This window comes from Vespula vulgaris, chromosome 20 (assembly GCF_905475345.1).
Source record: "Vespula vulgaris chromosome 20, iyVesVulg1.1, whole genome shotgun sequence".
NCBI classification, from domain to species: Eukaryota; Metazoa; Arthropoda; class Insecta; order Hymenoptera; family Vespidae; genus Vespula; species Vespula vulgaris.
The window spans coordinates 3,754,047-3,772,064 of record NC_066605.1 but is presented as its reverse complement, the minus strand read 5'-3'; the positions used below and the strand labels follow the sequence as shown (position 1 = coordinate 3,772,064).

The following is an 18,018-nucleotide window of genomic DNA, read 5'->3' as shown; positions in this document are numbered from 1 at the left end:
GTCTTATTGAGTTCCAAACACATTCCAAAATTTGTATCATAATACATATTCTTTTACATGCGTCCACGATAAGCTCATGGAAAGTCGCTGCATCATTCTATCGCTGCTATAGTGGTGAAACAATATACTAAAATGAAGGAATTCGCGTCAATGCATTTTGTTTATGTATGTCACGCACGAATATCATACTCAGATGTCTTATAAAATCTTACAACTTAGAAATAAAACATTTTCAGACTCATATTAAAGAATTTATTTTTCTTTTCTAGATACGAGAAATCCATTTCTCAATTTTTGTCATGTAATCTTGTTATACTCTACATACATACATGTACTAATAAATTGTGCTTCGTATTTCCTGCCGTACATAATTAACAATCGAAAAAATCAAAATTATATATTTCTTATATGATAGTAAAAAAACGATATGTTATTTTTGGAAGAGCTATGAAAATACTTGCTATAACACTTTTAGTCCGTTATGTATTAGATCATTATCAAATAATCTCTTTTCAAGGTCATCCCGAGATAAAAAAATATCAATAGTTGTTAACATTTATCTTTTATTTATTTCACTTCCCTCTTATCTCTCTTTCTCTCTCTCTCTCTCTCTCTCTCTCTCTCTCTTCCCCTCTCCCTCATCCTTCTTCTCTCTTACTCTATCTCACATTCATCCTCGTTCTTTCACTTATTCCTACACGTACTTACAAGATAATTGAAGATAATTAATCTTAAACTTAAAAATAATTAATCGATAAATGTTTCTATGATTCCATCGAATTACATTTAAGTTGTAAAAAATTACGAAGGACATTGATTCTATAAACTTCAACTTTAGGTTGATCTGTGAGAAAAAATAAAGTGAAATTGCAGTAACGTAAACGATGTTTAATAGTTAAGTCGATTCGATGAAAAGCATTAAGTAGACAAATTCTTCGATTTGCTTGATTTTCATATTTTTATTCGAAATTGGTCTAAACGTAGTCAAATTATTTATATTGTCAATAAATATTAATGTAGAAGCATTTGTTAGATCTAGAGTATTCTTTAAACGAATATTTAATCACAAAACCTTGATGATGATCAATGCATTACATTTATGACATATATACATCGAAAAAGACGTTTTTAGTGATTGTTTCTCGATGATTAGTAGTTTCTAGAATTCAGTAAATAAAATTATTTAATCTGCTGCTATGTATGTAAGTGTGAGAGAAAAAAGTCAGAGTAATGTGAAATAAGTAGAAGGGACACATACATAAGATTAGCATATCAATATTACGATAATCATATATGCAATCGTCGACAATTGGCACAGATCATATGGAATAGTTTCTTTCTCATGGTCATCAGTTATTGCGTCATATCTGTTACATGTGGAAATTTAACCATTATCTAACAATGAATGTTTACATTCCTTCCCTTTCTATCTTTCAATGATCAGAGTATTGAGATTACACGTGCGGAGTTATCTTATTTACAATATATAAACATACATGGTCATTTATCTCAATTTAATAATCATATCAGCATTTTATACATTGTAATGATTTACATAGAATGTTACATAGAATGATATATATTTCAATTAAATACTTCTAATGAAAGAAAAGATTCTTATATATAATCTGTTAAACTAGACAAGTTAGAAAAACAAAATGGTAGCGTGCTATATGCATAATGGATAAGAATTTTCTTAGAACACCAGGTATTAGCAAAGGACAGTTAATTGTTGTTATCAGGAGCGAAGTTACATAGACTAGATTTTTTTTTCAAATTCTTGATCGAAACAAATTTTTGCACTAATTGATCTTATGTTTTTTAATAATAAAATTATTAAAATTAATGAAGCTATCGAATGAATTAGTCGGAAGAAAACATTGTCCTTTTGATAAGAGAAAGAGGAAAAGAGAAAGAATAAACAGCGATAGAATAAATAGCGGTTTGCTAGAAATAGACGGGAAAAGAAAGAAATGGATATATGAGTACGAGACTATTGCATGAATATGGATTATGGGTGCAACATTCATTACTACTGGTTATTTTTATTGATATTTCTTATTATACGTATTTGTGGAAAAAAAGAAAGATTATAAGAATTTTTAATTATTATATTTTCGGGTATACATATCGATAGAATCAATTCTTTTTCTTTATATGAAAAATTCATTCTTAAATATTTATTGGTAAATTGCTTTGAGTGCAAATATAAACTAATTGAAACATAAAAAATTTATTAGATATAAGAAGAATGGAAAATTCATAGACTGATTTCAGTTTTCATTAATATAATATTATATATAAATAATATTAAAATAAATAAAATATATATAATATTACATATAAATAAATAAATATATATGTATATGTATGTATATATATACACGCGCATGCATATTGACAAACATTTAAATTTGATAGTTATATTTTAAAGGTGATTAATTTAATTCAAGTTAATTTTTATATTTTAGAACATAAGTGTATTTCAGAACGATCGATAGGCTGGATTTCTGTTCTGTCGAGATTGAATACTGCATATTTATTTTTTATAGTAATATATTGTTGCGGAACATTTATTATTAATATTAATAAAAAATAAGTTTATAATATGCACATATTATTAATACATAATAATAGTAAAAGCAATAATTAAATGGTCCATTTAGTAATATTAAAAATTAATTATTGTGATTTCTTCTAGCTGAAACTATATTGCGTAAATCAACGTAATAGAGGGAAGTTATGAAAATTTTCAATGATGAAAATTACTTTCAATACTTGTAAAGAAATACAATTATTCTAAAGAATTAAATGCTATTTCGACGTTTATTGGTAATAAATTAGCAAGAATTATTAATTAATAACGAGTTAAAATCGTTCGAAAACAATCTCAGTTAATTACATCTTTGGTTATTATTCTGTTCGTCGTTGGAAGATATTAAAGAAACTTCTAGCAACAACGAAAGATAGCATTTATCGTAAGAAAATATTTATTTATATTTTTCTTTAAACATACAGATATTTAATCATATCTTTAGGCGAATTTTTCTCCGTCGGTTTTTTTATTCATTTTAATAAGACACGTTCCGACCTATAAGTCCATGCAGTAACGATGCCCGATCATGGTGTCACCGAAAAAATATAATAACAATCACAAGTTATAAAAAAAATACAATAAAATAGGTGACTAGTAAATTTAACTGTACTAAGTCCGGGCTAGGGATGATATGTAAACTATTACATACATACAAAATATAGTAACTAATTCGAGTCCGATGCATGAACATAAATGGACATAGAACATAAATGGGCATTTACGATCTAATTCTTGTAGTTTAAATGAGATCCAAATGCAATTCTTTATGACCTTGCAGCAACTGAGGCTAACTGAGATCAATATGTTTATGTCAACAATCATAAGGATCTCATATTTCTATATTAAAATTTTTCAATTTCATTAAAGGTGTGTCTATATGTGTATCACGGATTCGTATAAATTTTTGAGAATTGAATCCTATTATAAACTATTTCAAGAGACGAATTTCATACGACGAATATGAATCTTGTCAACTATCATCGGGAGAATTAACGAGACAATTGTAAGGTACGTCCTACGTGTAGGGGCTCTTATAGAATATATTTGTTATTTAGAACTATATGTTGGTCGAGGAATGAAATTCGAAAATAAAATCATCATTTTGTTTTTATCTTTTAGCCATATAAGAATATGTGGTATCACATTTACCACGATTATCCAGTTATTTATAAGATTACAACGTCGTCAATATGAATTAAATTCGTATGCATGCAGAGATGCGAGTACGATTTTATTTGGAACGATTCAAGAATCTCAAAGCCGTAACTCTTTTGAATGATTCATACTGCATTTCGGTACAACCGTATTCTATTACTGACTAAATATGGAAGAATTGCGTGCAATGAAACGTAAATATATCGTAAATATGACGATACATTCCACACGAGTAACGGAAATCAAGAGTATGAATGAACGATCAATCGATGGCCTATCAGGGGAAACCTGAGAGAATAATCGAGTACAATAAGTATATAAGGTATACGACATGTATATAAGTTAGATCGTGCCGATTGGCCTTTACGAATTCAATTTGAAGAAAAACGAAAAAGTGGACTGAACGAGCAGTGCTTTGCGTCAATTGTACAATTTTTAATTCGTTAATGCGTCCATTGCAATACGAATCGAAAGAAAATGACACACAAAACATTTTTACATCGAGTGAGAGTTTCGTGGATAACGGATTCACCATCAGCCAATCCCGAAATTGACGGAGATGCAATTGAAATATCGAATAGTTCTGAGCATACAAGCAGATTCCATCGTGCACATCGAAAAGTCTCCAAAAAACAATATAGGGCATGTGCATCGAAAAAGATAAGGCACAACACCCTTCGTCTGCGCATTATCTAATGTTCGGTTACATCAGGGTCGACGTTACGAGCGGTATCGCACTTTAGAGAATTATTTAAAAAATTTGTTTATTTCCTGAAGAGTATTGTAACATTCAAGGTATTATACGAATATTAGTTATATTGCACGAATACCAGTAATTACATTGAGCTCAGTAGTTTGATAATGGGCGCATGCATACTCGCGCGATTGCCAATACTGGCCGAGTAGCGGCAACAAATTTGCCAACCAATCGAACTGAGCGGGAAATTAATTAGCGGCACCTTCCATCAAACTAGAGAACGTTCGAATGAAATAAATCGTTGTCTGTGTTTATATCTCGTAAATAAACTGCAAACGTGAATACTGAGATCATCAAAAAAGTGAGAGGGAAGGACCTCAGGCATTCGTTGTTATATAACCGTTGAATTTCTACAGGTGAACATTTTGTTTAGACACGACTCACAAAGTATCTGTTATAATAGTATTATGGGATAAAAAGACAAGCAAACAGTGAACAATTACAATTGTAATAATTATCTTTGGAATTAAGAAATTTTTCTCTCGTCATAGGATACAATCGACGATAACGTTGAAGTAATGCATAAGCAATACGTATGAAATTAAATGATATGTTATAGGAGTAGACCGAAAAATTAACAAAACGTGATGTTATCTGGCAAATTTATTTTTACGTAAATTTATATTCCGAAATAATTGTTACGGCACAATTGCATTCTGTAATTAATGTAAAATAACTTACATAAAATTGGAACATCTCGTATTTTTCAATTCATTTTATAATTCAAACATCACAAACATTTTTAATTCTTTCGTAAGATATCATATTTGAGAAAATTATATTTGAGAAATATCTTGAAATAAATTTCAAATTCAAGGAGGTTTGCCTTGATGATTCTTTTATTCAGACTTTACACTTCTGGTTACTTTTGCGTTGGTAATAACATAATTCTTATCATGATACTTTCAAAATGTATGTAATAGTTTACATATATTTTTCTAAGATCTTAAATAAGATGGTTTTTATTTTATTTTCTTAGTTTTCACATGAAATACTTAGTGCGAGTGAAATACTCATCAGTATCCAAATAGACAGGACCATTGTTGGGTTGTACTACGTAATATATACATACAATATTACCAGTAATGTTATTTAAGAAAATAATTATCTTCGCTGGAGCAAAAAATAAAACGTATGTATTAAATCGAATTAAACTTACAGTATTTGATTTGTGTTAAGAAAAATATTTCTTTCTTGGTATGTGCTTGGACGATAAAAGGCATAATCCTGTATATAAGTGATATATAATAAACGATAGATAAGTGAGAATATATGAGACATAGAAATAAATATTTATGCACGTGCTGAGATTAGGTGATGACTATGACTTTGACTAAATGCTCTTTGTCTCACACATTTGATATGCCCGTATACTGAACGATATATATGGACAAAAGAAAGCAATTACAGAGAAGATAGAACAGAGTATAACAAAGCAAAGTAAAGTAGAGAGTGAAGAGTGGGGCAGAGCAGTGGAGAATTAACATTTTCATCCGGTATTGAGTGTTGAGCGAATGTACAGACTAGTAAAGTTTGTATATTTCGAAAAATACAGAACGTCTTTAAATGTTTTATTTTAATAAAATGTGAATGCATACGTGGGCATTTTGAATAATTTACAATACTTTCTGCTAAAGACCATATATCATTGTTGGGAATATTTGCTCTTGCGTATTCATTGTGGACTTATTAACAAAAGGAACAAATATAAGCTCATTGTCATTTTTGTTCGAGCTTAAACATTTATAGTCTAGTATGTAGTTTTCAATAATCGGACAATAGTAGGGCAATAAATAAAAACAATGAAAGTGGGGAAAATGAGTTATGGATTTGTCTGGGGCCCACCCATTTAATATGAATGCAATACTCATTGATCCATACGGTTTCCAAGACAAGACCCTTACATGAGATGATTTAAACATTTCGAACGAACTATCCCGAAACGCCAATGACCAACATGCATATTGCTTTCCAGGCACTTTTATTTAAACTCCGCCATTTTAATTTCCCTTTCTTAATTCATTATTGCCTTCGCGGATAATTCGAGAGAAATAAAAAGTCAGTCGCATTAAAGCATTCGCATTCACTAGTAAGAAAACTGACTCTTAACAATCACTGGCCATCAATCGAATATATCCAGCACAATCTAAAGTGTAACGTGTCAGCCTATAACTTTCAGGCACAAATTATCAAGACCTTCGAGACCTGATAAACATTACTGATTTAATTACACCTAACAAAACACTTATCACACAACTGTATCTTTATTTCAAAATATAATGTTATAATTGCAATTCGTGAAGTATTCTTTACAGCGTTTCATAAAATTCTAACTTACGAACTCCACGGGATCTTTCGAAGAAATCGCGTTCTCACAATAATTTGGTATGTCTTTATACCAATAAACAGTTATGTCTTAATATACTTTATAAATATACATAGATATACAAATATGTTTTCTGACCTCTTAAAACTTCTTGCCCAACGGAATCAGTATTTGATGATGTAAACTCTGATGAATAGAGCAAAGTCCACGCTCTATACTCTTTAAATATTCTTTCTTATCTTCCTCCATGATCATTCTCTATTCAGAAAGAAGGACAGAAGGAGCCGATGTGCGGTGCTAATAAAGTATCTGTAAATCTCAACACGTATTATTAGAATTAAAGGAGTAATTTTATTTTGATTAAATTGTTTGCATACTTTTCAATTGATTCAATTCATAATGGAGTTCATTGCTTTAATGATTGCCATTACAGCAATACTAATTGGATTATTTTGTGGAATAGTAAACAATTTTTTAAATAAATTATACATATATAATACGATCAAAGGATTCCCGGGCCCAAAAGCATATCCAATTATCGGAAATGCTCATTTGTTTATCGGTAATATCGGAGGTAAATTTGTAACTTATGTCTTGTATATTTAAACATTTTACCTGATTTTAATTTATAATCTTTCTTCTAGACATAACTAACCAAATTCTAAAGATAAGTAAAAATTACCAATCAATATTTCGTCTATGGTTAGGTATGCAATTGTTTATTGTAATAAACAATTCTGAATGTATCAAGGTAAGTTCTATATGCGTTGTTTTAATAATTTTTAATGAATTCATATTATTTTAATTTTGTTTTCCTATTTTATTTCTTAAGAATATATTGAAGAGTCCAAATGTTACTGAACAAATCGGAGGGTATAGAATCTTGAAACCTGCTTTGCGCAATGGAGTGCTGACTGCTCCAAACGAAATATATGTATCCTCCATTATTTTTTAATATATAAGAAATTATGTTACTACTATACATATATTTTTTCACGATGAAATTTTATGAAATTGAATGATAAGATTTTTTTTCTTCTTTACAGGTACATATGTACAATGTATTATATAAATATATATAAGATCTTCACATTTAAGGATAAATATATGACGTGATTGTTCTTATAGATAGATTCTGTTGGACCGATCTCAATAAAAATTAAATACTTTCGTGGACCTTAGCCTATTCAAGAAGAGGGATATTTCTTTATCGAAATATTATAATATTAAGACATTACCAATCTCATCAAATTTGTAGTACATGGCTACAATTCTTATTATGAATTAAATGCTCGTACTGCTCTATCCCCTTTAAATCTCGTCGTATTTAGTATTGTAAGCTTCAAAGTCTCATTACGAACTGAATATTCTTATTGCTCCTTCAGTCAGTGTTCATTTACCTTGTTAGATATAGCAAATTCAATTAAAAGAGCATTAGTACCTTGCTCCATGATATGCCGGACGTAGGGAAAGAGTTAATTAATAGGAGAAAACAAAGAATATTTATAAGAAAGCATTCTTGAAATTTAAATAATCTATACAAATATTAATTTATAAAAATTTCGAAATTAGCAATAAGAGTAATTTTCAAGGACTGATTAACTACTTATTCGTTATATCAAACTATATAAAATAATGAAATTCTATTGGATGATTTTTATACCAGTTTTTATTTTATACGGTTAATAATTTGTTTTTGCTATAGATTATATAATATCGCTCAAAAATGTATCACATATATATTTTAATTAAGTCTATATTATGTACACATATTATATATTTAAATTACATCCTTTTTTCAAATTTTAGTTTTATTGGTTCGGTCGGTTTCAACGAGAGGCACAATTTTACTCCTATTTCTGCAATTTCTACTGGCTTATCTATTTTGATTACAAATTTTCGTACCAGTGTAGCAATTATTATGGTCATTTCTAACATAGCAAAGTTTTGACCTAAAAATATAAAATCAGATGTAAATGCGTTTTGTTCTTTAACTTTATGGAATACAATTTCCGAAATCTATTAGAGTATATAATTACCTATGCAATTTCTGCGACCATAACTAAACGGAAAAAAGTCCGAGGAACTATACCTCCCCGGAAGAAACCTATCCGGATCGAATATTAGCGGTTGGGGCCAATATTTTTCATTACGATGAAGATTATAGATGAAAAATATCGCTGAACTTCCTTTCGGTATAGTCCAGTTTTTTGTCACTTGATATAATTAATAAACAAATATTACTACTAAATAATGTACTAATATTTTTAACGATAAAAAATATAACAATTATTATTTTATGTATAAAAATACCCTCTATATCTTGCGTTACTTTCCGAGCGATGACAGGAGCTGCGGGGAAAAGTCGTAACGTTTCTTTGATTACTCGTTCCAAAAGTTTCATATCTTTAAGATCATCATACTTTATTGATTTATCTTTCGGATCGCATGAGCCATAAATTTGATTCAGTTCCTTATATACTTCGTTCTTTGTGATCAAAAATATGAAAAAAATGATAAGAAGATAACATGAACATAATTTTCGTTATATAAATAATTATAAATAACTAAGTATATAAGTACTAAGTAATAAGTACTTGAATATCAGGGAATGTAGCAAGCATTAAAAGTACAAAACTTATGGTAGTAGCTGTAGTATCACTTCCCTGAAAAGGAATGAACACTTTTCTCTAATTTTATTCAATAAACAAAACTTTAATACAACTTAATAATAAATGCGACTTACAGCTATAACAATGGTATTGATTTCGTCTCGAATATCTTGCTCTGAATATTTTACATCTTCATGGAATGATTCAAATAAAAGGTCCTGGAGAAAACTTGGCTTTTGTTCTTGAAACATAAATAAGGATATATGATCTATCATTAATAATAATAAAGTTAAGAAATGTTTTAATGAAATAAATTTTAATGAAAAAATTATTAATTGAATGAATTAATGAAGAATGAAAAATAATGTGCTATAATCATATGTAGATAATTATATTTACCTGAATTTTCCTCTGTCAGTTCCCGATTTAATTTACTTCTCAACATAGATTCCTTCTTTTCTTTGATTATCTTTACGAAAAGAAAATAATATAAATATATAGTACACACACACACACACAAATTATATATACATGTATATTATTATATATATGTATACACACACACACACATACACACACACATATACATATAAAATATTAAAATATTTTAATAGTAAAAGAAATAAAACAATGTTTGTCCTAAAAATACATTGCTTGTAATGTTATCCAGGCGCGACATACACGTCCGTAATTTCTTTCCCATAGCAGTGTTATAAAAAATTATGTCAGGACGTAACCATAATTTAAGGATTCTTTGCATAGCTATATCCATCAAACTAAAATGGGAAACCAAACACCAATTATAAATAAAAGGTGAAGCGATTATAACATATGAAAGTGAATAGTATTACCAATCAATAGATTCAGGCAGTTTGCAATTCTCATTGATTAGGGAATTTAGTCGTATATTGAACATGTTATCTTTTAATTAGTCATGTAACAAAATTATGATAAATTAATAAAAATGTATATAAATTTTATAAACGTTTAAAAATTTTGTAATTTTACCATATACAATATCCAATGTGCAGCGAAAAACGTAATGCCGAATGTCTAGTTCTTCTCCAATTAATGTTTCCAATTTTTTAATTAATGCGATAGAATGATGAACTAGTACATCTGTATGCGACTTTAAATATTTTTCCAGAAAGATTTTATTTAGAAATTTTCGATGAGTATTCCACACCGATACTGCAAATCAAAAAGATAATTTAATTTACATATTTTATTTATATTGTTCATCTATTATATATATATATATATATATATATATATATATATATATATGTACGTGTATATCGTATGAGAAAAAAAGTAAAGATCTTATATATATTCATATAATACATTTTTCGTATGTGTCCATAAAGATAAAAAAAATGTTATCCTTCAATTTTATAAAATTTAATAGTGAAAAAGATATATGTATAATAATAACATAATTTCTTACATATTAATAAATAATAGAGATTATATATACTTCACCTGGAGCAGTCAGCAATCCATTGCCCACAACAAGTTTCAGAATTCCATACTCCTCGCTTTTTTCAGTAATATTTGGACTCTTCAATACATTCTTAAGAAATAAAATAGGAAAACAAAATTAAAATAATATGAATTCATTAAAAATTATTAAAACAACGCATGTAGATCTTACTTTGATATATTCAGAATTGTTTATTACGATAAACAATTGCATACCTAACCATAGACGAAATATTGATTGGTAATTTTTACTTATCTTTAGAATTTGCTTAGTTATATCTAGAAGAAAGATTATAAATTAAAATCAGGTAAAACGTTTAAATATACAAGACATAAGTTACAAATTTACCTCCGATATTACCGATAAACAAATGAGCATTTCCGATAATTGGATATGCTTTTGGGCCCGGGAATCCTTTGATCGTATTATATATGTATAATTTATTTAAAAAATTGTTTACTATTCCACAAAATAATCCAATTAGTATTGCTGTAATGGCAATCATTAAAGCAATGAACTCCATTATGAATTGAATCAATTGAAAAGTATGCAAACAATTTAATCAAAATAAAATTACTCCTATAATTCTAATAATACGTGTTGAGATTTACAGATACTTTGTTAGCACCGCACACCGACTCCTACAATTCTGCTATCTTAACAGAAAGTAATTATGTAAGGGGAAAGGAAAAAATATTTAAAGAGTATGGAGTGTAGACTTTGCTCTCGCCATCAGAGCTTATAATATCAAATTTGATGGGGTAAGAAGTTCTAGAAGGTCAAGAAATATAAATCACATACTTATCGGTCCGTATATAAAGTATTTATAAAGTATATCGAAATGTAATTGCATTGATGCGATTGACTTTTAATTACTTTCGAACTATCCGCGAAGGCAATAATAAATTAGGAAAGGGAAATTAAAAGGAAGGAGATTAAATAAAAGTGCCTCGAAAGAAATATCAATGTTGGTCGATGACATTATGGAACAATTCGTTCAAAATGCATAAAGATTTTTCATTCAGTTTTAATTATATTTTCATTGATATTCCTTCATCAAACAATTAAATTTTTACGTAAAATTTTGACTCACCCTGAGGTTCACATTTTTTCTGCGACGTAGAATCATTTTCTTGATACGTCAGAATCTTATGATATAATTAGACATTTAGGTACTTTCTCCACTTATCACACACAATGTATACACATAAGTACATGGAAGGTTATTCATTTCACGCTATTACATTCTTTCAGAAGATATTAAAAAAGCGTTCATTCTATTACGCTAATATAATTTCATTTCTCATCGATTTATAAGTCGTATCAATCAGGTTCTTAGAAAAAAAATCTTGTAAAGGAAAAGTTAAAAGTCCTGGTCACGGTTCCTGAAACTTATCATATGGTCACATAAGACACCCATTAGGGTCATATCTAAAAAGAAGTTAATGAAAGAAGCCAAGAATGAAAGATACAAACGTATGAACTTGATCGTATATAGCCAAGCTCGCTGATCGAGAAAGTTCGATGTTGTAGTGGCGACGCGATGGCACTCGAATCGATTGAGATACCCGTATCAGTAGCAGCCGTCTAAGCGCCGCCTGAAAGCTCCTTGAGAAGAGAAATCGTCCGACGCGTACGTCCCTTGACACAACGAAGGCTTTGGTACAGGAGTACGAAATGGTCGTATATAGACAAGCTCGCTGATCGAGAAAGCTCGCAATCGTAGTCGCGGTGCGATGTGGCGCTCGAATCGCTTGATATCCCGGTAACGCGTTGCAGCCGCTCGAGCGTCGCCGGTGATAGAGATAGTGAGAGTGATATGATCGAGCAGTCGAACGGATCCGTAAGGCAACAGAGACTTTTAAAGATCACGCGATCCCATAATCCAGTCCAATCCGAATCGATATACATCGATATCGTACTCTAATCGTCAAGAGCCTTACTTATATCATATATCCCTTATCTCGAGATAGCCGACGCAACTAACTACGTACGAGTAAGGCAACACGCGTGCCACGAAAATATTGATTACGCCACGATCTGAGTAATAGAAAATACATTGACATAATTTCGATTGCCGAAGCATTATTCAATGCTCGTCAACATCAACGGTTCCTGTCGTTCGCTGAAAAGCGGGCAGCAGAGTAATGCGAAGCTTGTTTGAACGAATTGAGAAAATCATTGCCGGTCCGCAGGACCGCTGCGTGAACGCCTTTGAGAAGAGAAATCGATCCGGAGCGTACGTCTCTTGAGACAACGAAGGCTTTGATAGAAACATATGAACTTAGTCTTATATAGCCAAGCTCGCTGATCGAGAAAGTCCGACGTTGTGGTCGCGACGCGATGGCACTCAAACAGCTTGATATCACCGTATCTGCAGTAGCCGCGCCAGCGTCGTCGGTGATAGAGATAGCGAGAGCGATCTAATCGAGCAGTCGTTCGGAACCGTACGATAACCGAGACTTTTAAAGATCACTGGCGATTCCACAGTTCAGGACAATCCCAATCCGTATACATCGATTTCCTACTGCAAGCGTCAAGAGCCTTACTTATATCATATATCCCTTATGTCGATATAGCCGACGCAACTAATTACGTACGAGTAAGGCAACACGCGTGTCACAGCTACACCGCTTACCAAACAATCTGAGTAACAGAAAATACATTGACATAATTTCGATTGCCGAAGCATTATTCAACGCTCGCCAACATCAACGGTGCCTGTCGTTGGCTGCAAAGCGGGCAGCAGAGTAATGCGAAGCTTGTTTGAACGAATTCGGTAGAAAACCACTGCCGGTCCGCAGGACCGCTGCGTGAACGCCTTTGAGAAGAGAAATCGATCCGGAGCGTACGTCTCTTGAGACAACGAAGGCTTTGATACAAACGTATGAACTTAGTCTTACATAGCCAAGCTCGCTGATCGAGACAGTTCGATGCTGTAGTCGCGACGCGAATCAATTGAGATTCCCATATCCGTAGCAGCCGCCCAAGCAGCGCCCGAAAGCTCCTTGAGAAGAGAAATCGATCCGAAGCGTACGTCTCTTGAGACAACGAAGGCTTTGATACAAACGTATGAACTTAGTCTTACATAGCCAAGCTAGCTGATCGAGAAAGTCCGACGTTGTGGTCGCGACGCGATGGCACTCAAACAGCTTGATATCACCGTATCTGCAGTAGCCGCGCCAGCGTCGTCGGTGATAGAGATAGCGAGAGCGATCTAATCGAGCAGTCGTTCGGAACCGGACGATAACCGAGACTTTTAAAGATCACTGGCGATCCCACAGTTCAGAACAATCCGAATCGGTATACATCGATTTCGTACTGCAAGCGTCAAGAGCCTTACTTATATCATATATCCCTTATGTCGAGATAGCCGACGCAACTAATTACGTACGAGTAAGGCAAAACGCGTGTCACAGCTACACCGCTTACCAAACAATCTGAGTAACAGAAAATACATTGACATAATTTCGATTGCCGAAGCATTATTCAACGCTCGCCAACATCAACGGTGCCTGTCGTTGGCTGCAAAGCGGGCAGCAGAGTAATGCGAAGCTTGTTTGAACGAATTCGGTAGAAAACCACTGCCGGTCCGCAGGACCGCTGCGTGAACGCCTTTGAGAAGAGAAATCGATCCGGAGCGTACGTCTCTTGAGACAACGAAGGCTTTGATACAAACGTATGAACTTAGTCTTACATAGCCAAGCTCGCTGATCGAGACAGTTCGATGCTGTAGTCGCGACGCGAATCAATTGAGATTCCCATATCCGTAGCAGCCGCCCAAGCAGCGCCCGAAAGCTCCTTGAGAAGAGAAATCGATCCGAAGCGTACGTCTCTTGAGACAACGAAGGCTTTGATACAAACGTATGAACTTAGTCTTACATAGCCAAGCTCGCTGATCGAGAAAGTCCGACGTTGTGGTCGCGACGCGATGGCACTCAAACAGCTTGATATCACCGTATCTGCAGTAGCCGCGCCAGCGTCGTCGGTGATAGAGATAGCGAGAGCGATCTAATCGAGCAGTCGTTCGGAACCGGACGATAACCGAGACTTTTAAAGATCACTGGCGATCCCACAGTTCAGAACAATCCGAATCGGTATACATCGATTTCGTACTGCAAGCGTCAAGAGCCTTACTTATATCATATATCCCTTATGTCGAGATAGCCGACGCAACTAATTACGTACGAGTAAGGCAAAACGCGTGTCACAGCTACACCGCTTACCAAACAATCTGAGTAACAGAAAATACATTGACATAATTTCGATTGCCGAAGCATTATTCAACGCTCGCCAACATCAACGGTGCCTGTCGTTGGCTGCAAAGCGGGCAGCAGAGTAATGCGAAGCTTGTTTGAACGAATTCGGTAGAAAACCACTGCCGGTCCGCAGGACCGCTGCGTGAACGCCTTTGAGAAGAGAAATCGATCCGGAGCGTACGTCTCTTGAGACAACGAAGGCTTTGTTACAAACGTATGAACTTGGTCTTATATAGCCAAGCTCGCCGATCGAGATCGTTCGCGGCGGTAGTCGCCGTGTGCAGGCGCACGACTCGAGTGCCCCCCATCGCTGTAGGTGTCGACATTCGCTCGGTTATGGACTTGTCTTGGGAGCTAAAGATGGTACGATATACATCTGACGGTTAGGAAGGGATCCTCCGTGCGAATTGACAATCATCGCTGGCGAGAGACGCTTGGCCGGTGCGAGAAACGCAAGGAATTGCGCTCTCCAAATTGCGCCTTCGCGACCGGATTTGAAAAAAGAAAGAAAAGAAATGAGAAAAGATGAAACAAAAGACAATGATTCCCGTACAAGTATGCGGGTGATATCGAGAATTTTAGTCGATGCTTTGCCAGTGACAAAGGAAAGGAACAATAAGCGCTATACAAGAAGAAGAAAGCAACACTTTTGTAATCCGTCGTTTTTTATTTTGCTAAAAATCTACTGCGATTGTGTCGTAACTCATCTAACGTACATGCTCGTTTCGCACTTCTACGTTAGATTTACACTATTGAAACGTATAACCTTACATAGCTTGGGACCGACAATTTTAATCGAGCGACTCGAACGTATTAAATTTACGCCGTATTACGCGCGCATCAATCAGCGCGGAAACTTTAATATTCTATTATCTTCGATTCCGTTCTGTTCTTCTTACATTTCCTCTTGGCTGTTACCGCGCAACGCTGCAGATCTCCTCTGATGCGACGCCCATCGGACATTTGCTGGCGAAATGACCAAACCGGTTAAACTTAAAATACTTCGTGCCCTTGATGGTAGAGCCGCCGAGTTAAGGGGCTGCTGGGGTGCCGCCGTTGGAACAACTCCCGGTTTGTATCGATCCTGGAACAGGCGAATCCAGAAAAGTTGCTTCTTCTTCCTCCTACATTTCCTCGTTCATGCACTCGTATTTCGCCAACCTTCGTTTATGTTCTTGAATCGATGTAATGCCATAGAGCAACAATTGCTTGTTTAGTTCACCGGCTTATCATCTGTCCCCTCGATGATGTATTTTATAAGCGAGCTTTTACTCTTTTCATTCCATCCGCCATTACACGCATTCTATAAACGTATTTTCACGTTGTTCGTTGTTCGCCTAGTTAGTTTAGTTTTCGTCAGTTTCTTACGTTGCTCCAACTATCTCGTAACGTTCCAAAGGTCTAAGTCCGATGCAAATTCCGTTTCAAGGAATATTATTCTTAAACTGCCCCCATGCTCTACTCACCCTTCAAATCGAACAAATATTCGTGCCGATCCCCTTAGTTAGTAACCTCTCACAATTAATTACCTCCTGAAAATCTGTCCGACTATGAAGAGTCAGCATTACAACGAATCCATCCTAGGGAGCAGTCGTGAACGTTATCGTCGTTGCTTTATCGGTCGAATTGATTCTTCTACATCTCTGATAGAGGAAACTTCCACCGACAGACTCATCGTTCTGCCGTGGACTTGCTCATCGGTGTCCGCGCCACTGTCCTCACTTTCGTCTTCTTTATCTCTTCTCATCGTTAAGGCAGCTTCTACGCGTTCCACCTACTCCTGATATCTTTCCTTCGTTCATATAGTCGTCTTCAGTTATAGTCCCGCCTCTTCGAGTTGGCCTTTAAGTTCCGGAATCGTCGTCTACTGCAGTCCCTCCGCTCGTCAGGTTATTTTCGACAATAGTGCGAGAAAGCTCTTCCTGACGACTCGCGGTATTTGTAATAAAATCTCGTTTCTTTTTCATTCAAATCCGGTCGTCGTCGAAATATTTCACGGATGTACTGACTCGGTGACCCATCAGTTGCAGCTCCAGTAGAATGGACAAACAACGACCACTACGGTTCATTGTCGTCGAATGTTCGCGAATTATTGTCATGTCCATCGAAAACATATTTTCGAATATAACGCAACGGAAATGGACTCGCCATGACAATACTGCGCGCGTATATCTACACGCGACCGAGAAGAAGATCTCATTACTTCGTAAGGTAATCATTACTTAGGTACAATAACGTCGTCTGAATTGCCGCCAGCAACACCTCAGGAAACAAATGATCGGAACGAATGTTGGATCTGAGCGAGGGGAAGCGCACGGAGCATCTACTAAATTGCTCCATCCACACCCGTATTTATACGCAGCTCTTAAAATCATAGATACGACAGAAATATTTGTATACGCTATATTTTTTTCTATTATTTCCGTTTTGTTTCACGTGGTATTTCCACTTTTCGCACGATGATGATGCCAACGATGATGAACCATTTGCAGGAACAGTCAGGCATTTGGAGCTTTCCAAGAGGATGCATCGTCGATCGTTTCTCGCTATGCCTGCCATGATTGAAATTAGACAGTTATATCGACGTTTGTGTTAAGGGACATCCAATGTCGCGCCATTATTTCACCGTTCGATTAGGACTCCCGACGCGAGAGTCAGAGGCGGCGATGGTAGTTATATGTATCATCGCTATCATCACCGCAGATATATATATATATATATATATATATATATATATATACATATACATATCAGACGTTCGGCTAAGCTTCACATTATTCTCTTCGGTGCTTTTCAGCGGACGAAGAAAATCCTTCGATCGAGCATGTGA

The 18,018-nt window shown here is 34.2% G+C and overlaps 1 protein-coding gene and 2 long non-coding RNA genes across 18 annotated transcripts in view; 2 read left to right on the top strand and 1 right to left on the bottom strand.

Annotated features, from left to right (window-relative positions):
• The first annotated feature begins 7,109 nt into the window (after positions 1 to 7,109).
• LOC127071135 (uncharacterized) lies at positions 7,110 to 8,497 on the top strand. 2 transcript variants are annotated; one of them, XR_007784892.1, is made up of 4 exons: positions 7,110 to 7,408; positions 7,479 to 7,585; positions 7,667 to 7,880; positions 7,963 to 8,497. It is a non-coding gene; the product is annotated as an uncharacterized LOC127071135 (long non-coding RNA). The 2 variants fall into 2 exon arrangements; XR_007784893.1 differs by having other exon boundaries at positions 7,116 to 7,408; positions 7,967 to 8,497.
• Positions 8,498 to 8,559: 62 nt separating this feature from the next.
• On the bottom strand, positions 8,560 to 13,816 carry LOC127071130 (cytochrome P450 4C1-like). 8 transcript variants are annotated; one of them, XM_051010059.1, is made up of 13 exons: positions 12,023 to 13,816; positions 11,278 to 11,585; positions 11,101 to 11,207; positions 10,929 to 11,019; positions 10,455 to 10,637; positions 10,298 to 10,367; positions 10,096 to 10,222; positions 9,846 to 9,915; positions 9,581 to 9,687; positions 9,432 to 9,500; positions 9,148 to 9,322; positions 8,874 to 9,050; positions 8,560 to 8,786 (listed from the first exon to the last, which is right to left on the bottom strand). In XM_051010059.1, the coding sequence occupies exons 2-13, from the start codon at positions 11,450 to 11,452 to the stop codon at positions 8,620 to 8,622; spliced, it is 1,518 nt and encodes a 505-aa protein (XP_050866016.1). In that variant the 5' UTR covers positions 11,453 to 11,585; positions 12,023 to 13,816; the 3' UTR covers positions 8,560 to 8,619. The 8 variants fall into 8 exon arrangements, with proteins under 8 accessions (XP_050866016.1, XP_050866017.1, XP_050866018.1 ...); XM_051010060.1 differs by having other exon boundaries at positions 11,278 to 11,581; XM_051010061.1 differs by having other exon boundaries at positions 11,278 to 12,320; positions 12,406 to 13,816.
• Positions 13,817 to 14,050: 234 nt separating this feature from the next.
• The window catches only part of LOC127071133 (uncharacterized), an 18,986-nt gene continuing 15,018 nt past the window's right edge, over positions 14,051 to 18,018 (top strand). The window contains exons 1-2 of one of the 8 annotated variants that reach the window (XR_007784871.1): positions 16,157 to 16,259; positions 17,213 to 17,857. This is a non-coding gene — a long non-coding RNA (uncharacterized LOC127071133). Of the gene's footprint in view, positions 17,858 to 18,018 lie in introns of all 8 variants that reach the window. The other 7 variants (XR_007784865.1, XR_007784862.1, XR_007784857.1 and 4 more) reach the window with 7 other exon arrangements.

Excerpts from the sequence above, each read along its gene's own strand:
- LOC127071130 (XM_051010059.1), bottom strand. The coding sequence starts at position 11,452 with ATGGAGTTCATTGCTTTAATGATTGCCATTACAGCAATACTAATTGGA. Across the intron at positions 10,638-10,928 it reads TGGATTGCTGACTGCTCCAG|TATCGGTGTGGAATACTCAT; the intron begins GTGAAGTATATA and ends TTTGATTTGCAG. Across the intron at positions 9,916-10,095 it reads TGGATAACATTACAAGCAAT|ATAATCAAAGAAAAGAAGGA; the intron begins GTATTTTTAGGA and ends CTTTTCGTAAAG.